Consider the following 26,874-nt stretch of genomic DNA (forward strand, 5'->3'; position numbering starts at 1 on the left):
ATATTGTATTCAGACACTTTGCCATGACTCTCCAAATTGAGCTCACCCTCATCACTTTGCTCATCCTTAAATGCCAGGAAGATGTTTGGAACCACCAGGACACTTCCTAGAGATGGCCGTCTGGCCAGGGAGGTGTCCAAGAACCCAATGGCAACTCTAACAGAGCTTCAGATTTTCTCTGCAGAGATGGGACTGTAAGAGCATGAGGAAAATTATTATTTGCTCTAATGAGACCAAAATCAAACTATTTGTTTGCCAACTGGCAAAAACAAGTTACCGTTCATCCCCTGGCTAAGCCCCATTCCACCTGATATAGTTTGAGAAGATCTGCAAGGAAGAATGGGAGAAACTGCTCAAATCCAGCTTGTAGAGGCATTCACTTGAAGATTCAAAGCTGTAGACAAAGTACTGAATGAAGGGTCTGAATACATATATATTGCTTTGTCATAATGGGGTTTTGTTTGATGATTGATGGCGACCAAAATTAATATAATCAGTTTTATCTGCACTGCATAATGGAGAATGAGCTAACCACATGTTTCCATGGTATTGCATGGTATTGCAGTATATATTTATTTAGTATCTGCTTGGTTTACGCAAAAATGGTGGTTAAAAAATATCAAACCTAAAACCTCTATAAGAAAGTGAAGCGGAGGCAGAAGTACAGTGGCCAGTAAGAACTCCCTAGAAGGCAAGGATGTATAAAATACCTAGGAACTTCTGACGTGATGGATTATACTTAGTGCCAGCCAATTAGGCCAAACTGCTTTGACAGATACACATCATCACTTGTTTATACCGACTCAGAATTTACCTAATATTATGTAAACATTATTTTTGTTTTTTTTTTACAGTTTTTAGACTCAGCATTTTACCGCCAAAGAGAAAAAGATGGATTATACATATAATTGAATGTTGGCAATCAGCCCACAGTATAATTTATCAATTACTTCTTGGGGGGTAGCCAAGACAGAAATGTAATTGCTATGCCTACTTTGATCGGTGCAAGCTATAAGTGTCATTGTAAAGCATTTATTGATGTTATTGTTACATGATGTTAATGTAGTGGCTAATTGGATGTCTGTTAAAACCTACATTTCTAAGGGATTAATCCAAGCCTGTTTTAGGGCTACATCTGGAAGTCTGGAACTGCTGACAAGCCCAAAGGGAGAGTCTCACATAGGAAAATGTCTGCAACCTCTTCCAGAACTGAAGCAAAGAGCCATGGCAAGTGGTAACGGTCCCAAGCACCACTCTTGTGGGTTCGTTTTCTGTCTGCTCCGCTCTCCGAGATGATCAGGACAGACAAAGTACAACGCAGCCTAATGTGAGCGAGGATCCCAACTACTAACTGAAAATCAGCATTCCAACCAGCACACATGGGAATGTGATGAACTGCAGAGTGCAGGAAGGATATCCAAGTAGCACAGTGGCATGTCCGATTGTTTTATTCAAGTTCTACCTGTGTTGCACAATTGTTGTCCAATCGCTCTTTAGGGAAACTCATATACTGTAGCTGATCTATTCCAAAGATGACACAACTGATTCAACGTATTAATATAGCAATTGATTAGTGAATAAGGTGTTGAAATTCAGGATTATAACCAGAGGATATAGAATTTCTGTTCCAATATGCCCACCATTTGAACTGGAAACAGTTCAGAAAAGTCAAGGCACTTAAAACAGTCATGGTGGTACTTTGTGCCACAGCGAATTAATGTAAAACGGCAGGGGTGACTGCTATCACTTTTCATAGGTCAGTGGTTCTGCACAGAACATCAATAATGTCAGTAGTGTATCTATCTTACTTTTAAAGAATTTGTCAAGAAAAGTAGTTTGTGATGTACAGCATTTTCCTCCAAATAATCTTTGGGAATTATATTTATGAAATAGAACTTTGGCTCAAAGTGGGAACTCCAATTTTTCCTCTCCCTCCCACATACATCTCCCAACTCAGGCTAACATTAGTTTAACTAAATGGCTAATTTTGGTGTACAGTATAAGCTGTCTGAAAATTACAAAAAGCAAAACATCTAGGTATACAAGCACTTTTATTTTGAAAAATAAAGTTAACCAGCAAGCAAGCCTCAGTTACTATAAGTAAGACCTACTTGTCCAACTCAGTCCGACTAACGTTAAGTTAATAATTAGCTAGCTGGGATAGCTTGCTATGTTCGTTTAGCCATACATTTAAAAAAATAATTCAACCAAATATCTCACATGAGATCTACAATCAAAAACAAAAATGAATACCTACAATAACAACATCTACAACTGTACATATTTGAGTTAGATAGCTTTGTGATTTAATGGTATAATTGGATTAAATCATTGTATTTGTGTTTATACGTATAGTATAACTATATAAATGTACACATTTGCTGTCTGATTTGTGTTATTGTTATAGGAAAATGTATTATGAAATGCAGGGGATGGACAAGATGACAGAAACCCCATGGAAAAGGACTGTTACTTATACAACTTTAGTTTATAAACCCAGAGGTATAGTAAAAAAAAAAAAGGTTTTGCAGCATTCGATAAAATTACAGGAAGCTCCCTTAAAAATGGTAATAGATATGCATGCTTTATCCCCTGGTATTGTTTATGTAGAATAACGAATGGAAAAGTGAATTTTAATCCCAGCACAGTCTTTCATAATTGGAAATTTATAATTTTAGGTTAACTGCGTTACGGTTCCTTTTGTAGTAACAAGCCTTAATGTAAGGCGTTGGCTATATTGATGAACATAGTTTAATGCTGAGTTTATGCTATACTTAGTTTTTTATTTAAATTAGTTAACAGAATGAACTCTTCACAATCTTTGCGGAGCACAATAGGTTAGCTACATCTAGGGCTGCAGCAATTAATACGTAACTGCCTGATTATAATTATTTGAGCCAGATAGCAATTATTCTTGCACAATATTCCAAAATCATATGTTTCCAATCTGAATAAGGGAATTTAGGCAAATGTTAGGAATGTTAGGGAAATATACCAAATAAATAAATTGAAAGCATATTAAATAACCTAATATTGTGTGACCTGTATTCTATGATATGTTGCCTTACAATAAGACATTTGCCTTCTGAGTGAGACTAAGGAAAACATTATATGCAATGGGACAATATATATTTATATCCATACATTTTAATGGGCATTATCTGATTAGGAAATATGTTTGGACATGGCAAAGTTCGTCAAAATATTTTACACATACATGGGTGTTTCTCTTTTAATCAGAGTTGATGCGACAAAACGACTGAAAGCGACTGAAACGTGTTTGTCTAAAAATAATGTTGAGAAATTAGGTTACATTACGGTGCATTTCAAAACAACTCTAAACTAGGTTTAAAAAATATTGAAATTAAGAAGCACTAATGTGCCTCTTGATCAAATGTCCTTCTTCCGGCACTAATAGTGTCACTGGCATTGGATATAAGCACAAGATGTGCCATCTACTGATCATTGCGTGTCACCAACACCCTCCCATTCAACCATGCATGGGTCAAAGTGATTCCTGATGGCGCTTCTGGTAGGTGTCAATGGCTCAGCGCTTCTAGTGTTTAATCAGCCAAATAAATAACAAAACACAGATACTTGTGCAGGCCAGTGTAAAAAAAAAAATGTTGACACAAATTTTTTTTTTTTTTGGCACAATGTTTTTCGTGCTTTAACGGAGATGGTCTTATGCTTCATGCTGATGGCAGTGCACTTCATTTCAATTGTACAAGGTTGTTTGGCATATCGGCGGATTATGTCAACATTTGCAAGGGATCTTGGCCTGCTCAAAATGAGATATTGCTTTTGGAAATCAAAATTGCCCAGCTTCTTTGACCAGCTTGACCTGGTTATGTTTTCCTCCCAAAAACACAATCTTGAGGCTGTTTGTATTTGGTTTTGGGGAGAGAATAACCTCTCTGCGGGAACATTGTATATTGGTTTAATGAAGGCAATCTTTGCAAGTTTAGCCTAGTTAGGGTATACTAAAAGTCCCACAGTTCAGTGACTGTTTGGAGGAAGACAGCTTGACAGCGCCCTCAACAAGGGACATATGCCTAGTGTAACCCCACACAGCTGGGCCTACAAAACTGTTTCTGTGTCTTCGTCTGGACAAAATGCGGTCCAAGGGGGTGAGAGAGAAGCAGATATGGGCCAGTAAGGATGACATAGACGATATTCTCGGCTTAGACAGAGCACGGCTGGTGCAGTTTATGGAAACCAGCTCCTTTATGACACATTTAACTGATCAGTGGCAGGTGTAGACTTCTATGTTTATTTTCCTGCATACCATGGCTTTTGCTGGTAGTTTTCTTTTTTTATTGTTACACCTTGTGTTTGTCAGCACTGGAGGGATTCCATGTGAACCTGCACTGATTATTTGCCCACTCTGCCTGCCCAATCACAAAGCTACCAGTCCCCTGTTTAAGATGTACGATCCTCAGAGAGAGCAGTTGCACCCAGTGTTTCAGGGGTGGTCGAGCGAAGGCACCTGGCAGGGATTCGACACAGAGTCGTCTCACCCTGACTGAAATGAACTGCCCCCCTTGACCCAGCTTGCACAAATTCACCCTATCCTTAAACAAGATCTGTAAATGGAGCTGTATCTGTGATATCGGAAAATGAGTCGGACCAAAAACACAGGTGGTTGGATTGTGAAGCTAATCAATTCTAGTTAAGCTTCACAGAGATATTGGGTGTACTATAAAGCGACAATAAATGTAGCTTACTGCTAAAATCCATTCAACCGTGGCCTCGATTTGCACTTTCATTGCCCATCCTGTCATTTGCACAAGTCTCCCAGAGCCATGTTAACCCACCAATTGCAATGACACAGCCTCCAAAGCAAGGTAGAATCCCATTAGGCAGGTAATTTTTTTACAGTTCCACAGAGAAGGGATTGGCATGTCTAATTGTATGACCCGTGCATTTGTTAATGTCTGATTTCTAGTCAGGACACCTAAAATATGAACTTCCTCCTATGAACTGTTTATCTGCTATACAGTAAATGATCCTGTGTTAAATCAACTGTGTTAACAGTGGATCCACAATATGTACCTACATAATTTAATACTGGTTACATTGCATTTATGGTTCAACCTTTAACTCTACAATTCATTAACAACATATCCCAGAGTTCTTTATCCTTATTAACCTGAAATAATGTTCAGTGTCAAGATATGAGAAGTGCTGGTTGCTGTTGGAACCCGGCTGCTTGGGCATTTATGACGTAAAGATAGTAAAATAAATGGGTAGTTTGCTATGGTGTTGTGGTCAGGGACAATGGGTGGGCGTTGTGGTTGTTGACAGTGGGCGGGCGTTGTGGTCGGGGACAGTGAGCGGGCCTTGTTGTTTGGGGATTGTTCGCGTGTGTTGTTGGTGGGTGTTGTTGGTTGGGGACAGTGGGCGGGCGTTGTTGGTCGGGGACTGTGGGTGGGCGTGGTTGGTCGGGGACTGTGGGCGGGCGTTGTTGCCGGGCGTTGTTGGTCGGGGACAGTGGGTAGGCGTGGTTGGTCGGGGACTGTAGGCGGACGTTGTGGTTGGGGAGTGTGGGCATGTTTTGTTGTTTGGGGACTGTGGATGGGCGTTGTCGTCGGGGACTGTGGGTGGGCGTGGTGGGTCGGGGACTGTGGGCGGACGTTGTGGGCGGGCGTTGTTGCCGGGCGTTGTTGGTCGGGGAGAGTGGGCAGGCGTGGTTGGTCGGGGACTGTGGGCGGACGTTGTGGTCGGGGATTGTGGGCAGGTTTTGTTTTTTGGGGACTGTGGGAGGGCGTTGTGGTCGAGGACAGTGGTTGGGAGTTTGTTGGTCGAGGACAGTGGGCGGGCGTTGTTGGTCGTGGATTGTGGGCGGGCGTTGTTGGTCGTGGATTGTGGGTGGGCGTTGTGGACTGGGACTGTGGGTAGCTGTTTTTGCAACCGACTTTTAATCCGGTAGTTCAGAGTTCGGCTCCATTGAGAGACATTTTGTGAATCCAATATAATTTCACTTTTTATACAGATTTTTCAGATGGCTGTTTTACATATGATTTAGATACCTTCCCTACACTGATTGATGAAATTTATTTGGAATGCAATTATTTGGAAATCCTCATACTAAAATAAGGATATCAATAGGAACTACACATTGCTTTGCAAGCCAGTATTAAGTTTATACAGCAAGTATCTGCATGAGGATTTTGCGTTTATTCAACAAAATGGCATGGAAGTTTATTCAATGTACAATTTTATGGCAACCAACTGCAATGTTGATCAAAGTGTATTTGCCTAACAGTTGAATAAATTCACAATCATATTACAGCTGGTTGCCCGACATGTGTGTTAGTCATTTTTCTTCCTTTTTGGTATATTACATGCTGCCCAGAAATGACTGTAATTTATAATAGCCCCTGGGCTTCTGCGCACACATACTGTCAATCTCAAACATACAGTTACAACTGATCAATTTTTATTCACAAATTACAATATAATTAATGTGATGCCTCATGTCCACTTCAGGCAAAAGCTGCAATAGCAATTTCATCAGAAGGTTCAGTGAGAACTGATTGTAATTATAACATGGCTCCTACAAAACAGCTCTGTACTTACAGGTGATTGCAGAATTAATTACATTGCCTATCGCTATATTCTTTTATCAACCAAGTACATATTTCATTGAACACTTTTTGATCTACCATCTCCGTACCGTTATGATGTATGCTTAAGTGGTCATCTACGCAGTTTTCTTGATAAAATAGCGGAGTTATCATTTATTTTTGTGAGTGCACTAGTGTTTTATGTTAGCTCACTGTGAATAATGGTTATATGCATTTGGGATAATGGGGCAATACAATGTTACTATTCTGAGCAAAGAGTAAGCAGACAAAAAGAGCATGCAGGGTTGGTCTTTGTACTATTTGTCTTAGACACTCCCCTGGGAGTCTATTCTGACAAGAAGCAACATGACAGTGAACCTTCAAGGTGTCCTCTGCTGTTAAGACAGCACACGCTGAGGTACTCTATGTCAAACTAGGCAAAACACTATTTGCTTATGTTTGAGTCAACGTTAGGGCAATTCATGTATAAAGAGCAGAAAATGCTGACCAACAGTACACATCTTCCAATCAAGATAATATTTTTTTTTACATCTCCAAACATTGTTCTTAAAAGCCTTGTACAGTAAAAGCCTCATTGTATATTGGGAGGGAAAGATGATTGATTTAGATTTTGCATTCAATAGCATTTATTCTTCTAAATTTGTTTTACTTAATTAGAGCTTCAGTAATGTCCTTAGTGGGGAGACATTTGTGCCAGGTTGAAAAGAGCCACATCACACCTACCGGACTCCCTGGAGATCTGGACAAAAGCCTCCACGCCACTTTCGCCGTAATTCCCCTCAGAGGCCAGGGTTGACACATAGTTCCAGCCCATCGCTGTGACGATATCCAGCATGGCCTGAGCTTGGTAGGAGTCTGGTGGCACCACACGGGAGAAGAAGTCATAGCGTGTGTTGTCACTCAGTTCGGGTGCAGTGGATGCATAGCTGATCTGAGGGATCTGTGGAGATAAGGAAACTATGGTGTAAAACACGTATTTATTGCCAAACTATTACTGATTCTATTACAAAATAGAAACTATTCAGAAATGTACTATAGGTACACATGGGAATTGTAACAGAATGACAATCTCTGTGACTTCCTCCACCTGACTTGAGTTTACTTTAAATGTATATACAGAACCAGTCAAAGGTTTGCACATACATGCTCATTCAAGGGTATTTCTTTAGTTTTACTATTTTCAACATTGCAGAATAATATTGAACACATGAAAACTATGAAATAACACATAATGGAATAATTTACAGTAGTAACCAAAAAAGTGTAAAACAGATCATAATACTTTTACTTTTACATATTTCTTCCAAGTAGCCACCCATGCCTTGATGACAGCATTGCACACTCTTTGCAATCTCTTAACCAGCTTAATGAGGTAGTCACCTGGAATGCATTTCAATTTACAGGTGTGCCTTGTAAAAAGTTAATTTGTGGAATATATTTCCTTCTTAATCTGTTTGTACCAATATGTTGTGTTGTGACTAGGTAGGGTGGGGATGCAGAAGACCATCAAAATATTTGTACTGTAGTATTCTATATTGTAGAAGCAAAGAGAAAAAAGTGTCTATCATTACTTTAAGACATGAAGGTCAGTCAACACTGAACATTTTAAGGACTTTCAAAGTATTTTCAAGAGCCCTCAAGCACTATTATAAAACTGAGGCCCTGATGAGGACCGGCACAGGAAAGGATGACTCAGAGTTACCTCTGTTGTAGAAGATAACTTCTTTAGAGTTACCAGCCTCAGAAATCTGCAATTTACTGCACTTTATTTGCAGTCCAAGATATGAGAAACAGAAGTTCAAAAACATCTGATGAGTCCAAATTTGCGATGAGGTTCCAACCACCATAACTTTGTGAGAAGCAAAGTGAGTGAACAGATGATCTCTGCATGTCTGGTTCCCACTGTGAAGCATGGAGGAGGTGTGGTGGAGTGGGGGTGTTTTGCTGGTGACACTGTCTGTTATTTATTTAGAATTCAAGGCTAGGGATGGGCACGGATAGTCAAATATTAACTGAAATTAATTTAGCATTCGAGTACTTGTGTGTGTGTGTTCAATTCTACCTATAGGCCTATGTATTTATTTGGTTGAAATAAAATTCCAATCCCACAATTTTACATATGATGATTGTGATGGCAATTTCTAAAATCCAAAGTTCTATGAAAATGGTAGGCAAGACAGGAGAAATCAATTGCGCAATAAACGGTTTTAATCTTGCTTGCAAGGAGAAAGTATACAGGTTACAAAGTAACGGTGGATAGTTTCTAAATAAAAACATCATTTCGACAGTATTTATTACATAGGAAAAAGGGGTGTGGTAAGATGCTGCCATCTGTTTCATGTCAATCAAACACCTTTCCCTTTGTTCTATCACTCACGTCAAATGCTATCTTCCCCCACCTTATCCTTCCTGCCATAATGTTTTCTGTAGTGTTTACCCAAAGGGGCCAACTGGCCTTACTGCCCCCTTGCTGTATCTTCTCCTATCCTGTCCTAAAACCCATTGATCTCCATCTGGACAGACAATAGATGTCCCCTATGCAAATACCAGGTCCCACACATTCCTGTACCTATCTTAACAGTGGGACTCACTCCTTTATACAGTCAGAATACATTGTATAAGAAATTTCCACAACATGATATACCATGAAATAAAAAAAAATATATACATTTAAGTCATGTTTATAACATGCGCTCCTTCACGAGTATTTCTTATTTAGAGTCATCAATCAAATCGCTATAGTTTGTTGGGTTCCAGCAAGTCAAAATGACGCAATATATACTGCATATTTGGCCATAAAACGCTACATAAAGTTCGGCTGTGGGATCTAAAGGTGGTTGAGGGTGCAGAAAACGGTGATATAAGCAAATAGCATATAGCTGGCTAGGTTAGCTAACTAACTTCTTTAGACTCCTCCATCCAATTAATTTAGTGTTATGTGTTGATATATATTGTCTTCTACAGTAGTTCTGTAGCTGAGTTTTGTATGGCAACCACACAGCATCTTCCATATGTGCGCTCGCTCTTTTCTTACATGAACGGCCATCTAGCCAATGTTACATGAGAACTACACCCTCTCCTGTACACGTAATGTACTAGCGCTCATGTTGAAATGGTAGTTTTTACATTTTGGTTAGCTGAATACTATTCGAATAATAACACATTTGGATAGTAAAATCTTGTCCAATTAACATCCCTCTTCAAGGCACACTTTACCAGTTTGGCTACCACAGCATTCAGTGTGAAAGATAAGCAGCCAACCAGTGCTTAGCATATGCGTGAACTCCTTTAAGACTGTTGGGAAAGCATTCCTGGTGACTACCTATGAAGCTGGTTGAGAGAATTGTCATGAGTGCGCAAGGCTGTCATCAAGGCAAATGGTCCCTACTTTGAAGAATCTACAATCCCGTTTCCAAAAGAGTTGGGATGGTGTGTAAAATGTAAAGAAAAACAGAATGAAATGATGTGCAAATCATTTATCCCTATATTTAATTGAAAATAGTAGAAAGACAACACGTCAAATGGTGAAACTGAGAAATTTTATTATTTCTTGAGAAATATATGCACATTGAATTTGAAACATGTTTCAAAAAAGGTGGGATGGGGCAAAAAAAGACTGGAAAAGTTGTGTAATGATGAGACCCCTGAACTCTTGCCAAATGTTGAGAAATATTATTTGTAATTGTTGCAGTATTTGCCTGTGCAGTCTTTCACAGAGTGGTGAACCCCTCCTCATCTTTACTTCTGAAAGACTCATCCTCCCTGGGATGCTCTTTTTATACCCAATCATGTTACTTTCCTGTTGCCAATTAACCTAATTAGTTGTGAGATGTTCCACCAGGTTTTTTGTTTTTACATTATACAACTTTTCAAGTCTGGGTCCCAACTTTTTTGAAACATTATGCTGGCATCAAATTCAAAATAGGCATTTCTTTTTCCAAAAACAGTAACCTTTCTCACTTTCAACATTTGATATGTTGTCTTTCTACTAGTTTAAATTAAATATAGCAATACATTATTTGCACATCATTGCATTGAGTTTTTATTTGCAGTTTATTGCAAATGGTATTGGAAACAGGGTTGTACAATATAAATGTATTTTGAATTGTTTTAACACTTTTTTGGTGACTGCATGATTCCATGTGTTATTTCATAGTTTTGACGTCTTCACTATTAAATAGCAAAAAGAAAGAATGAATGAGAAGCTGTCCAAACTTTTGATTGATACTTTGTTTTAAAGGACTATGTTTATAAATCCTGAAATAACTTCAAACCAAACAGAACCATACATCCACATTATAATTTCAATTTTTCTTGTCAGCAGAATACAGTGCAATGGGATAGTGTAAAAGAACTGTACGTAATGTGGATTTAGACAGACAGACAGACTGACTCACACACACACACACACAGGAGGGTTGGCATAGACTGTTAGACAAAGAACTGAGGTTGGATAATGGTCCCTTAAAGAGCGATTGAAGGACTGATTGATTTTACTTCAGTCAAAGGCCAGGGTGTGCGGGCAGGCACCACAGGCCTGTCTCATTGACATTCAAAGAGAGGGGGAATAGAAGAAAGAAAGACAGACAGGCAAAGGCCTGCCAGCAATACAAATGCCACTCACTGGCTGGCAGCTTGAGCCAATCTCAGTTCCTTCAAAGACAGTTACAAATTACACATGTTGTAAATACAAAATGCGAATGGTTGCTTTGACATAATTGAAATCACCTGTGAAATCTCAATCTCTGTCATTCCCAGATGGTTAACCTTTGACAATTGTGATTTAATTTTTTTTTATAAACTTGGGTTTCAAGGCTATAAGATAACAGACTCTAAATGAATAGGCTACAAATGATTAACACTCTTCATCATAAATTTTTAAGATCTACCTATATAGAAATAAACCCCCAGATGCAAGTTGTATGTGTATTACTATTGATAATTGACAGCATGTGCTGTTTTTCCAGGTGAATATTCACACTGTATTAATTTTATTCAACTGCAATAGTTTTTTGTCTTTGAAATGAGACATTAATGACAGAAATGTTCAAGGTCTGACGTGAATTGCCTATTGCCTTTCTGTCTAAATATATCAACAAGAACCATGATCAATTCACTGGTGTTTTCATTTGATTAACATTGTGGTTTGAGTTCCTCAAGAGCCACCACACTTATTCTCTCAAACTGCTTGGAAAAAAGCTAACACGGGCTGGCTAGCTAGAACTAAAGATGAAATGACTAACTATCGATTTGACCAAATATTATTTTGATGATGTTATAATTTGTGTCCATTCCATTTGCATATTTTGTATATAGCAGTATTGCAACAGTAGTCCATCCATCTCCTCCCTCACTTCTGTCAGTTTATGTCAAAAACATTGAATCACTGAAAATTCAACAACGGACACTCTGTAATGGCTGGAGGCAGCAAACAACAAACCAGTCTCTTTTAACTTGATGGCAAGCAAAAAATTGCACAATTAAATTAATGATTATTTGAACTGTGTCAAACAAATGTGTTGACAATGCCTTGTTATACATCATTACATTATGTGTCTCAAATACCAACAGTTTTTTAAACATACAGCTGGCTTTGCAGAATAAAATGGAAATGTTATTATACTGGCCTATAATGATTGGCTGTTTGCATCATAACTGCAAAATAGCTACAACTTTGTTCATTTTAATATATTTAAATTAGCTATAGACTATGATTGCATTGCTTTCAGTCCCTATAATATATGAAACAAAATGTCCAGGTCCAAAGAGTTTGTGGTTGTCTTTATCTTTTCATTAGCACATAACTGAAAAAGAAAGGAAAAGGAGCCGAAGTCTATACACACTTAAAGGCTTTAATTGAACAATAGGAAAGACTCAAACACAATTCAGTCTGGCTTCAAAGAACTTGCTCTGTCTTCATAAGATGTATTCCATTTATAAGGGGATTTATAGGGGTCACCTTGGGGAAAACATTTTTGCAACTCTGAATCTTATAGTGAGATAAATCATATTGAACTCTAGATAGAGAACTCATCTTTCCAAACATGGGGAAATACTATTTTCTTCACAAAACACAGACACACAACTCTACACTATACTACACACATAGACACACAGACTGACACACACAGACAGACACACATGAATAATAATCCAATGCATTCACTTCCATAAAGTTTAGCAACTGAGTAAAATGAATAATGCAAGATAAAATTCCAATGAAGGAAAACAAATTTAAATCAGAACAGGTTAAGATTACATTTACCGAACAGATACAACAAAATGACTGCATTACATGGGTACCAAGTCTGTTTGTTGCTTAATCACTAAGTACCACTAAGTCAAAGTATTAATACCAATTAAAGTTCAGCTTTTTTTCGTATGCAAAAAAAAAGATTCAGATTTCCATAGTCAAATTTGTAAAAATGTCGTTCTACACAATGTATAGTAAATTGTGTTATCATTGGTATGATATCACTTAAAATTTTAAGGTTATGCTTTGGTAACCATTTTGTAATAATAGCATCTCCTAGGTTTGTAGTATATTGCCTATATACTGTACCTGGGCTAAGTACTGTATCCAGGCACTCCACTATGCGTTGTGCAGAAGAAAAGCTTTTGGTCATATAAAAGCTTTTGGTCGTACTAGAAATGCCCTTTACGGGACAATTGCTAATGTTTTCATACACATTGTTTTACTATTTGTGCAAGAGTGACAAAGCCCTCCCCATCTTTACTTCTGAAGGAATTGTGGCACTATTTGCCCACACAGTCTTTCAGGCCCATCCTCTCTGGGATGCTCCTTTTAAACTCAATCATGTTATTGACCTGTTTGCCAATTAACCTAATTAGTTGTGAGGTTTTTAACCAGGGTTTTATTTTTTTACATTACACAACTTTTCCAGTCTTTTGTTACCCCTGTCCCAGCTTTTTTAAACATTTTGCTGGCATCAAATTTAAAAGGGGACATACCGGAATATTTTTTAATAAACAATAACCTATTAGTTTCAACATTTGATATGTTGTTTTTGTACTATTTTTAAGGAATTAGCATTTTCATCATTCAGTATTCCATCATTGCATTCCATTTTTCTTTACATTTTACACAGCGTCCCAACTTTATGTGAAACAGGGATGCACTTAACATGATGAATTATAATAAATAAAAGGTTGCCATTTTGACCTTCTGTTTTCTCACACCAATGATGTGTGTGATAATTCCCTCACAACAATCTGTCATATCATAAAAGGTGCTACACAATTTCTACCCCATGTGCAAGTTACATTGCAAGAATATTATGCCTTATTCTAAACATATCTCCCTGTCCCTTTAAAGCATGAATTTTCAACAAATGATTTATTATTAAAAATGCATTTCACAGTCATTTAGATACAATTAGGTAAAAGTAGTAATTCCGTCTATATTGACTGCATATTTCATGTAGTGGTGTATATTCAAGGAAGTCTAGAAAAGCCAGTCTTCCCCACAAAATATGACCAATAAAAACAAAAAGATAATTTAGAAAGCATCTTTAATTTTGTTACTGTTCTGTTAATATTTTTATTTGGGCAGTTGCTGAATCTCTGTCGGAGATGAAATCATCTGATGGGACTAGATTTGAGCAGAGCTCAATTGTGGGTTGTCTTGCTTAAGAAAACACCCTCAAAGGGAAACCAGTTTGGATCTTGATACACACACATCAAATCACATCAAAGTCAAAATGTCACAGACAGAAATAAAATACAACACGCCAGTTATGTTTTTCTCCCTCATTGGCAAGCTAGCTAAAAGTTGCCTGTTCCTAAATAGTCATGGATGGCATTGGAGTTGTCCTTGATGGCCTCTGATTTTATTGTGTCCTTATGTGCCCAGGGACCTGAGAAGATGGGAGTTCATATTCTACTCTGCTAAATGTTCTTCTCTGCAGGAATTGTAACATTTTGCTTAATCTAGCTAGTAGCTAGGTCAAAAACAAAACAGGTATACTGTCTGCTGTATGAAGTCAAGCCATTTTAGCAGGTTGGTAACCAAGAGAAGAATGGCATGTGACTTCCACCAGAAGGTTCAGTCCCACAAGTGTTTCTAGTTGTACACCACACACACACAAACACAGATAGTAGCCTACCTCACAGCATTGTACACATTTCATGTGGCACATATGAAGGTAATACTGGTATTGCAATCTCGGTTATACATTGCATATGTACTGTATACGCTGATAATCACGGCTTATAAAGGTTGTAATGTAGATTTATTTATATTTTTACTTTGCTTCCCCAGTACTGTTACCCAATGATCAATGGTTTTCAAATGTTCTAACCTCTAGGAAATTAACAAAAAAGACATTCCACACCAAGTCAAAACAGCGTTGCCATTTTGAGAACAATGCCAGCCAGGTTGGGAAACAAATTTGTAACTAAACCCTCCAACAATGTTTTTTGACTACGTTTTTTCCAAACCCTAAAAATTATCAACTGATGGTATGCAGACATTGTTGTGGACTTAAAACATCCAGACAACAGCCTTGTCTCAGACCTTTTGGCATTATGCCAAAACAATAATGACTAGAGTACTTTTAGATGGAGTGTGGTAGACTGTGAAGGCTGTGTAACCCTGGGTCAATGTGTGAGATATGTGTAATATGTCTGTGAGTGACTGGAGAGCAAACAGCAGAAACGCTTGCTGCAGGGCTGAGTTTGTGGCTCACTAACCTCACCCCCAGTCTATAGCACACAACCATATGAAGTTAGAGACACCGGGTCATTCTATGAGAGTAATATTGTAGGTGTTGCTCCAAATGGGGCGTTATGTAAATATTTGGTAAGCAAATGCTTCATATAAAAAAATTAAAAGCTAACCAGCCATTAACGTAAAAATAAATGCAATGCTACTCCAATAAGCTGTAGCAAAACAGCTACTGAGGTAACACGACCTAACAACAAAGAACATCTTTTGATGAAGTAGTAAGTGCCTTGTTGTCCTGAGTAGGTAGAGCATTGAGGGCAGCTCAGCTGTCTTACAACAGTGTTACAGTGGAGTAATTGGGTGTTAGGTGCATATGACACCTGGGGGAATGTTTTGTGGGAGAAGATTTGTGGGTAGACTAAATCGATAAAGCCAACGCTTATTGCACCAGGAATTCCTCACAACTTTCTTTTTGGCTAATAAGGGCCAAGTATGATACGTTGTTCCAACAGACCGCCATATGGATGGAAGTTTCTAGGAACAAGATTTGTTGCCCAGCCTTTACAGTGCTGCTAAGAGCACCAGTGATGGATCATGCATTGATTCTACAGTGCTGCTGTGGACATCCAGATACCTCCACTGGGACGGAGAAAAAGAGTGGGAGGAGACGATGAAGAGAGTGGGGGAAATTATGATGAAGATAAGATGACACTGAGAAATCTGTATAAGACGGAGTATGGAAGAATTGAGAGACATTAGGAGAGAGATTGTGAAAGCAAATGTGGAGGGGGAAATTAATAAAGAGAGAAATGTTTTGAAATGTGACTTGAGGGCTCACCAGGTGTACTCTCACATAGTATAGCATACAGAAAGTGGTGAGACTCATCAAGTATTTAGAGGGACATCGGTGTGAGATATTTCTTACATTGCACACATCTGCAGCACACAAACATGGTTTGCTACTGGGTAAGAATTTAATCCAAGAAGTAGGACAATCCATCACAGCTGATGTAACTGAGATAACATTTTTTCTGTGTCATGCATTATTTTCAGTTTATACAGTTATAATTTGAGTAACTGTGTTTACCAAAAGGTCCATAATTATCTCTGGCCCTCTGTGTGGCCATATCACATGTAACATTAAATAATTCAATAAGATGACATTAAAATATGCTTCGGTTTATTGTTGAAGGTATTAAATCATTATCCTAAAAATGAACCACAAATGATTAGTTAATACCATGCATATATATTCCACACAATACATTGCTAAAGTATTTGGTATTTTATTTTATTATGTGGTGGCATGTTTCCTCTGTATGCTATGAGACATCTGCTGTGGGCTCCTTGCACTGTAGGCCACTTGTAGTGGCTAATGGAGCTGTCACATCTACAGGGAAAAGAACTGCCTTGATATTAGGGCAATGACAATTCTCATGAATCTCAACAATGACCTTTATTCAAACAAACCTATAGGGAATAAGTTTCTCTTTCACTAAATATCCGGAACCCTTTGATCATTTGCTTATGACGTTCTTAGTATTTTTTCTCAATACTTTAGAATAGTTCAATTCCTCCCTCTCATCACGTATCTTCACCCTGCGCTGACTTGATTGTTATGACAATGCAGACATGCCTTCACTAATAGGTGAATATCCAAGCTTTGCCAATTCTGTTGTCTGCACTATAATAGAGTAATCACTCACTGATGTAGTATGTGTTTTGGCTAGATCTCTAACCCCCCCAATTTCCATTGTTGCACATTCTTTAATTGCAAGGCTGCTGAACAAGTGGCAGTACAGAGAAGAGTTCTGTCAGAACGCCTTTGACATATCTGGTGGATATCAGGAATTGATATCAAGAGTAAGGCAAAAACATAACTGACAATTTGTCTTGGTTCAAAAACATGCCAGCAACAATAAACTTTTATGACAGTAAACTTAAACTTAAATGTTTTATTCTAACACCTTATCGCAAACACATTATCACTGATGTTGATAATGAGCTAGGATTTGAGTCACCCCAGCTGTCTTCCAATAGATCAGCCCAGCTTGCCTATGAGAAGTGCTAGCTTGTGACACTGATGATAGCAGGCTAATGTTGGCAACAACAACTTGTGTGTTTATTTTTTAGACATTGTCTTTGGAAAGTATTCATATCCCTTCACTTTCTCCACGTTATTGTGTCACTGACATTATAATTGACTACATATATTTATGTTGATATCAATCCACACAAAATATCATATAATGACAAAGGGAAAACACTTTTTTATTATTATTTATGAGTTATTTCCGTTATTCATTCGTAAATGAATAACGGAAATAACTCATGTACTTAAGTATTCAGACCATTTGCCTTGAGACTACAAATTGAGCTCAGATGCATTGTGGCCATAAATCATCTTTGAGATGTCTCTAGAATTTGATTGTGACAGATTCTATTGATTGGACATGATTTAGAAAGGCACACGCCTGTATCTGTTAGGTCCCATATGTCATGTCAGAGCACAAACCAAGCCAAGTAGTCCAAGGAATTCTCTGTAGACTTGGAACTGTGTTGAAGCACAAATCTGGGGGAAGGTTATAAGAAAATATTTTACACAACATTTAAAACACATTAAAAAAACATTTACAGTTTCCAGGACAGTGATCTGCATCATTGTGAAATGGAAGATGTCTGGAACCATCAAGAGTCTTCCCAGAGCTGGCCTTCAGGCCGTGCTAAGTAAACAGATAAGAAGGCCCTTGGTCAGGGAAGTGTCCAAAAACACAAATGCCACTCTAACAGAGCTTCAGTTTCTCTGCAGACATGGGAAAACCTGCCAGAACAACAGGGAACTCTGCAACACTATCAGACAAGCCTTTATGGTATCAGCAAGATGATACAATAATTATATGATTTACAATCTACATGACGCTACTTTCATTGGACACTTCAGCTGAAAGGAATACATTCTTTGGTAGGGGATTACATGGGGGCATCGATGGCCATGGCGTCCCACGCTGCTGTGAAATTCCATCCCTGCTGACCACTGAATTTAGGAGGATGACCAGTAGAAATGTAGCTGAAAACATGTAGTTGACCAACAAACACTAAACATAGAAGCAACACGAGGCTTGTCTACAACCCAGAATTGAGAAATGTATGTCACTCACCTAAATACGCTGAAACAATGATTTATCCAAACATTGAGCATATTTTATTTTACCTTGCATTGCAGTGAACATACAGTGGTTTTGAACCTACCATAAAAAGTGTAGGAGTTTCTAAATGGTCTTTTATGACACTGAGTCCCTTAAACACAAGCGGGTTCACTGACTCGTTGGTTTCTTCCTTATTTGCTCAAAGCTTCACAAAATTTGACACAGTGAAGTTACTTCAATAACATGATCCAATTTGTCAAAACCTCCACGCTGTGTTTGCCCTACTAGTATGGTAGCCTTTGGCCATCTTTTTTACTAACATATGGCTAGCATGAGTGAACATTGTGTTTTTCTTCAAAAAAGTCACCTTGTCCTTTAGTTCATAATCAGAAAAGAATCCCTGAGAAACAAGTATTAGGCAGTCCTTTAATGCCTGTTTAATGCAATTACATACAGAAAATTACATAAGCCCTGTTTTTCTTTCACACAACCACACACACACACACACACACACACACACATGCATACACACAAAATCCCCACCATCTGCAACATCGATTTTTATATTAATAGAAGCCCCACTGTTTTTGGCTGAGTAATGATGATAAATGCTTTGGTGTAGATTGACGGAGAAAAGCTAAATTTGACATGACAGACAGGTTTGTTGGTGTTTGAATGGAGCTCCCCATGTACCCTCCATTGCAATGTCCCTATCTGCCTCTCCTCGCTCCCATCTCCTTGTTCCTCTCTACTCTCTCCTCTCTTCTTGTTTTACTCTCCTCACTCATCTACCCAGGTTCTCACTCATCTACCCAGGTTCCTCTCCTCGTTCCCTCTCTGCCTTCTTCTTGCCTCCTTTCTCTCCCCTCCTTCCTCTCTTTATTCTTCTTTCCTTCCCCTTTCCTCCTTCATGTCTCCTGATTCTCCCCATTCCTCACTCCTCTCTTCCTTGTTCCTCCAATATCATTGCATTGTATAGGATTTGGGAACCTTTCGGACAAACTCTCTTCCTAACCAGATGCTGTCCACAGGAACATCCAAAAGTGACAGAAGCTGATGTGACTTCATCATTTCTGCCTTCCTACAGTTGTTGACAGTGGCATCCTGGGACCAATCTGCCTTCCATTTTATGACAGCTTGACTGCACTGTAAGGTCACAGTTCCTCCTTGTTGTTCGGTTTTTCATGCATTTCTACGTTAACTGCTTACGCATGCTTTTAGTGTACTTTTTGTTATGTTTGTTATGTACCAATACTCTTTTGTGTGCTTATGCACACTTACTTACAACTTACTCTGCATTGCAACTGAAATGCAGTGAGCAAACCTGAAAGTGTTTTATCATGTAGTTGAAAAAAAAATCCCTTCTGTAAAAGAAACATACTGAATATTCTAAGAAAAAATTGGGCAACACCGTCTCTTAAAATATCTTCACACACTGTTTACCCATTGTACTTACTGATGTGAATCCCCTGGTTACATATTATCAAGGCAAACTGTTCCCAATGTGACCCAGTTCAATCCTTCGCTATGTCTCTTAGATGTTAATGTTCAATTGCTTCTCTCTGTGAAGTTCAATGTGAAAGATGGAAGACATACATTGCTGCAGTCAAACTTTGAAACCAGCACTATGTCCATAAGAAGATACACTTTTAAAGTGTAGAGCAAAATTATCTTTATTCTAATGAAGAAATATAAACAAAAATGGTATGCAGTGTATGCTGTGATATGGTATGCAGTGTAAGATCAGAGAGTTTTCAAAACAGGGCCACATGATAACAAATCTGACAATGGAAAAAAATATCTATCTTTACAGCATCAAATGAAAAGATGAGTAGAAATGTACCATGAGGTCTATCTAATCTGTATTATCAAGAAATCCTTAACATGTTTTTTGCCAGCTTTTGTTTTTCTTTACAACATTTGAATCTCTTTCATATTTCTGGCACAGACAGAAACATAGCCTTTTTACAGCACATGGGTAAGTACTACAGTAAATGTCCTTCTCCATTGATTTCTCTTTCAACTACTGTATGTTCAGAATGCTTCAGAAAAAGAGAAGAACAGAATGTCGTTGGTGACAACTGGATTCAGGGACAGGACATCTCTACCCTGCCTTCTGAGTCATAGCCTTTTCAAGTAGAACCAAAAGCTTTCTTTATCCTACAGCTGAAATTAATGAGATTAAACATGGGTGGAACATAAGCCTTATCCATATTTAGCAGAATTTCTCTCCAGCCTGAGCTCGCCCCTGCCCTAAGTTATCTTCCAACTCCCATTATTTGCTAGTTCTATGAAAAAATGAATGGGACTTAGTATTCAAGTGAATCCTAATCCCCAATTCGTTGTCATTGCTCTGTTTTGTGCACCTGCCAGACACTTAAGAAACCCTACGTCAACTCCACGGCAGCGTGTTGTTATCACCCAATTGGCTTTGAAACAGAGCCAGTTAGGCATAATGAACATGTCTGGCCTTTTCATTCAGAACTGGTGATTCCAAAACTTCCACCTGGGCGGTGATATTGGTGTCACCGTCACAAACGGACTACGTTTGCTCAGCCCACGGCCAGCCCAAATGCCTGAAAAACAAACACAGGAGCTTCACACCAAGTCCTGATATGATCTCCTGCAGTGGGGTTCCATCACTGCTCCGGAAGGTTTTCCAAATAATCCCTTCTAGATTGCAGCAGAGCTAGACTTCCTTCTCAATACTTGCTTTCACTGTTAACAGTCCCCAGACAACAATCTGGGGACAGTTTAGTTTAGTTTAGCCAAACCTCTAATGTAGTAGATGTACGCAAGGTATATTAAATGTTCTACATACTGGACACACCTCCTGAGTGTCTGCTGGGTGCATGGAAATACACAAACTGCAATTTAGGGTAATTACAGGTAAATATTATACCTTACATCTTAGTGCATGTATCTACACACTGTATGTGTGTACTATTTTGGCATTCTAAATGCATCCAAGTGTTTCTCACGGTCTAAATCTACATTTAGCATTGCCCATAAGAATAAATACCACATGTTTTGGGGCAATATGGAAGTGTTATCTTGGTTGCACTCATCTATATATCATGTGTGAGCTGCCATTTGCAAGTTCACACCTCTGTCTTGGTCTGAGTCTCTCTCAAGGCTGGATGAAAACTCTTCATTGTGTGACCGAGTAAGAAAGAGACAAACAGAGAGCTCTCTGTAATGTGGGATTGCAACATTGATACTGCATCACTGAATCCTTTTGTCTGAAGGACTACACAGACTGTCATAGCGGTTTTGATGTGAACACTGATTTTCATATGAATGAGCTGGAGGCAGCAGAAGGCCTATGTTCTGATTGGATACCTCAATGGTTAATTACAGTAGCCTCTGTTGTGAATTGGACACAGTGATGACAGGTGATTTTTCTCTTCACCATCTTTGCTGGGGCAAGGAAAGTATTGCATGTTGTTGTAATTAGTGACTATCCAACAGTGACAAATTGCCGCTTGTGTTCTCTCTCTCCTCTCCACCCCCCTCCCCCACCGCCCACGACCCTTTCTTTCTGCCTTTTTTATTGCGATTACTATCAAGGTAAACTAGCTATATCCATATATATAGGATCAATATAGATCCAACACTAATTGGTAAAAGTCACCTTGTCACAGGCAAAATCTCAGTTGGCCCCATTGTGGCATCTTTTGGGTATGTTGCAATTGGACAGGCCCTCTTGGGCCAACTGCGTTCTTGCATGTGACTAACACATTTCACTTAGGGTTAAGGTCATCATTTGTGGGGGACGACATGTTTACGTTTGCCTTTTTCTCAAATGTCCTTCTATACAGTAGCACAGAAAAAAAACTCTGAGGGGGTGTGTGTATTGAGTTTTAGTTTCCAACCATTAAAGTGACCCAAAAGTTTTCAGACAAAGCTTGATAAATCCACATAGTACATTGTTACATTAAAAATAGGTAGTGATCATTTGTTTGTAACAGGTTTATTATTCTGGTTTATTATTTTTCGTATTGTTGATGGGTATGCATGTATGCTTGTTGTGTTTAAATAATTAAAGAATATCCGTACACAGGAAGTAACCTCATGAACAATAAACTATCAAATGCTGCAATAAATAATTTAATGACTCTCTCCCTTGACGACCAGTTATGCAATCATTATTTCAACCACTATACGAAACAGCTGATTTCTAACAGTATCTACCTATCCATCAAATACGTCCAAAGACTTCCAATGAAATACAATCCTGATCCTTTGGAGATTAATTCCACAACTGTATGGCGACCACAGTGAATAATAACACAACTGTCCCAGTTACCACTTTCCTGATACAATTTCACTAATACCATCTGAGTCTGTCCCACGCACAAACGTCAACAGGCCCACAGCAAGGCCTTCGGAAAACTTCTCCAACACAGGGCTGATTAAAAGATACAGCTTCTGCTAGCTTAACCATGGCTGCACCCTTATTGTTATGGTACATGAACATAATGCTCTCTCTAGCCTTCTGGGGGTCCTAAGCAAAATGTAATCTAGCAGTCGGGGGCTCCCTGGCGGCTGGGGGCCCTAAGCTACCACATATGTCGTTTATGCCTTGAACGGGCCCTGATTGGACAAAATTAGCAGCATTCGGCAGTCAAAATGATCAGTGTCACTTCGGGGGAAAACATCCTAAACCAGTATAGCACACAGAGTTTGTAAGACACAAAAGTCAACACTCAGCGGAAGTGGCACATTGTGCTGATGCAAAACATAATGTCAGTGGTGTCTGCTGATAGGCTAAATGTGCTTCATCTCATATTTTTAGCTCACAGGTGATGCATAGCCCCTCACAGCATAACAACCCAGCCGCTGTCCTGTTATTACATTTCACACTCTGACAGAGGAAACGAGTTGCACGTGTGCAGGTGAAATGCAAACATTAGTGAAGTAATTAGGTCAAGCTATAACGCTACAGTATACTCTGTCGCTGAACACATGATTGGCAATGACACTAGCACACAGAGTACCGCTGGCTGTTCTGTTCAGTGGTTGTTACACCCAAGGGCGGTTTTACCTCATAGTGTACTGGAATTAATATAGGCATCTATAAACACTATCCTATGTTCATTGAAAAACATCTATGTTTGTCTGAATGACAATATGATCTCAGTCACACATTCATGTCTTTTTTTCACGACCTATTCATCGATATCTCCCGTAATATTATTTTTACATAATTTCCTGCATTCACAAAAGTTGCTTCGTTCCTCTCAACTTTTATTTTTAGTAAAACAATATACAACCCTGTTTCCAAAAACGTTGTGACACTGTGTAAAATGTACCAATCAAAAGACTGGACAGCTACTACTATTCATTCTTAATTTTTACTATTTAATAGTGAAGACATAAAAAATTATGAAATAACACACGTGGAATCGTGCGGTGACCAAAATAAGTGTTAAAATAAATCAAAATACATTTATTTTGTACAACCTTGTCTCCAAAATGTTGGGATGCTGGGTAAAATGTTCATGCATTCTGTAAAAACAGAATGATGAGCAAATATTTTCATCCCTACTGTATATTCAGTAGGCAATAGTTCAAAGACAACATGTCAAATGTTGAAACTGAGTAATGTTATTGGTTTTGGAATTGATGCCAGCTACACGTTTTAGAGAAAGTTGGGACAGGGGCATGTTTACCACTGTGTTGCATCACCTCTTCTTTTAACAATACTCTGTAAGCGTTTGGGAACTGAGGAGACCAACTGCTGCAGTTTTGAAAGGGAAATGTTTTCCCATACTTGCTTGTTGTAGGTTTGCAGCTGCTCAACTGTTCGGGGTCTCCATTGTTGTATTTTTCATTTCATAATGTGCCAGATGTTTTCAGTGGGTGACAGGTCTGGATTGCAGGCAGGTCAGTTTAGCACCCGGACTTCTTCACTATAGAGCCATGCTGTTGTAATACGTGCAGAATGTGGTTTGGCATTGGAATAAGCAAGGTCTTCCCTGGAAAAGACCTCATCTGGATGGACGCATATGTTGCTCCAAAACCTGTATACTATGTTCAGCATTAATTGTGCCTTCATAGAAGTGCAAGTCACCCATGCCATGTGCACTAATGCATCCCCACACCATCATGGATGCTGGCTTTTGCAATGTCCGCTGATAAGAAACCTGGAAGGGTCCTCTCCTCTTTAGCCCGGATGATGCGGCGTCCATGATTCCCAAAAACTCTCTCAAGTTTTGATTCATCACACCACAGGACAGTTTTCCAGTTCACCTCAGTCCATCTAAAATGAGCTCAGGCCCAAAGAAGATGCCAGAGTTTCTGGATGTTGTTTTAGTATGGTTTCTTCTTTGTATTTTAGAATTTTAACTTGCATTTTTGGGTGCTGCGACGTACTGTGTTCACAGACAATGGTTTTTGGAAGTGTTCCTGAGCCCATGCAGTGATGTCCACTACAGAATTATACCTGATCACATACATCCAATACTGGTTTTCGGCCTTGTCCCTTGCCCTCTCTGAATCTATTAATGATATTATGTGCCATAGATTGTGAGATCCCCAAACTCTTTGCAATTTTACGTTGTGATACTTTATTTTTGTATTGTGGCACTATTTGCCTGCAGTCTGTCACAGAGTGGTGAACCCCTCCCCATCTTTACTTCTGACAGTCCCATCTTCTTAGGAATTATCTTTTAACACCCAATCATGTTACTGACCTTATTCCAAACTTACCTCTATCCCCTAACAACTTCCTTTCCCTGGGGTGAAAAGGAAGGGCTCCGTTTAGAACCATAACCAAAACCACTCCAGCAGCTTTCAGAAGTTGGACTTCATACAGACCTCATATCCATCCATCAGAGGGATTTCTCACCCTGCTCACCTTCCAATCGCTTTAACTGAGTGCCCTGGAGCTCCGTAACTGCCTTCGCGTGCAGGTGATTGTCACATTCATCTGCACATTGTGCTGATTTTCACTTGGGCATGGCCTCATCCACCCCCTCAATCGTCTTAACGCGATTGTATAGATTAAAACAAGTTCTTCTGGATGATCCCACTAGTGGAGAACCATTATGAAAGCCTCACTGAAAATGTCCGGGGAAAAAAACACTACAAAGACATACCGATAAGTGGGAATCTCTGCCTGGATGGTTTATATCTGATTGAATATTGATTAGTGCTGCAGAGAATTGAAATTACAGCAATGTGGGAAATCAGAGGATAGCCTGAAAAGGGGAGGATTACACTGAAAAACCAGTCAGCATGAAGAAGCAAACAGGATTTATTCTGGTGAAGGCAAGGTTGACGATTCAGAGACATAATTAGCATAAGTCACCCTGTGGGAGCACTGGGAAAGAACTGCTTAGCTGCACTTGTCAAAGTTTATTTAACTGACGGATAGAGACAAACGTGTGGTTTCCAGAGATCAAGGCATATACACAAGGAGCAACCTTCAGCTCCTCAGGGTCCTTGATGTGTAAATCCACGTTGTACAAAAACACTACCACGTAGGTGTTAGCGATCTAACTGATTTAAATATTACTAGAATTTCAGTGGAATACAGTTGCTTCATTAATTATTCAGAACCCTCCACTTTCTCCAAACTGATGGTGTTATAGACTGATTTTATGATTGATTTTATGATTATGTTTTTCTTTCTTGCAGTGGGAGCATCATACTATAGGGATGATTCTCAGTGGCAGCGACTAAGAGACTGGGAAGGATTGAGGGAAGGATGAACCAAGTAAAACACAGAGTGGTCCTTGAAGAATACCTGATCCGGAGCACACCGGACCTCAGACTGCGAAGATTCATTTTTCAGCACAACAGTGACCAGAAGCACAGCCAAGACAAGGTTGGACAAAGCATCTCAATGTCACTGTTACGTTTAAAAAAATAAAAAACTTTCCAAAGCCACTGGATCTTCTTACAACAATTTATTTTCCATGAGTACATATAAGTAAATAAGTAATTTAGAAGACACTCTTATCGAGAGAAACTTACATTTAGTAATTCATATTTCACAATCAACATTTACTGTATTGTAAGTATGTAACAGATTTGAAAGATTTTAAAATGTGTGAATGTACCTAAGAGAAATTACCTGTCCTTATGAAATAGACTATATTATCCCAAAACAATGTACACTCCAGAAAGAGGCACATTTATCATTTCCCCCCACCTGCATCTTCTCTGCCAGCTGTCACTAAATGTTCTTTGAGGAACATTACCTTCATGTAATTTCTGCTCAAGCACCTGTGTGGTTCTCTCTCTCTCTCTCTCTCTCTCTCTCTCTCTCTCTCTCTCTCCTGTGTCTACTCTGTTTCCTCTTTCTCACTTTGAAACCCATCTTTTATTTCACTCTAAATGCAAGTTAATGAGTTATATGAAATCCCCACCTACAGTGATTACTCAGACTGTAAAAATACAATACAGGTATTACTATTGCGGGTGCATCCTTTTCTTTAAAAGC

General features: G+C 38.9%; 1 protein-coding gene across 5 annotated transcripts in view; it reads right to left on the reverse strand.

The window, feature by feature from the left end:
• grm8b (glutamate receptor, metabotropic 8b) overlaps positions 1-26,874 on the reverse strand; it is a 227,285-nt gene that overhangs the window by 129,500 nt on the left and 70,911 nt on the right. For all 5 annotated transcript variants that reach the window (XM_013131660.3, XM_034288511.1, XM_029114809.2 and 2 more), the window contains exon 3: positions 7,314-7,530. In XM_013131660.3, the coding sequence (XP_012987114.1) occupies positions 7,314-7,530 (217 nt within the window). The remainder of the gene's footprint in view (positions 1-7,313; positions 7,531-26,874) is intronic.

Source organism: Esox lucius, chromosome 19, assembly GCF_011004845.1.
Source record: "Esox lucius isolate fEsoLuc1 chromosome 19, fEsoLuc1.pri, whole genome shotgun sequence".
Classification (NCBI taxonomy): domain Eukaryota; kingdom Metazoa; phylum Chordata; class Actinopteri; order Esociformes; family Esocidae; genus Esox; species Esox lucius.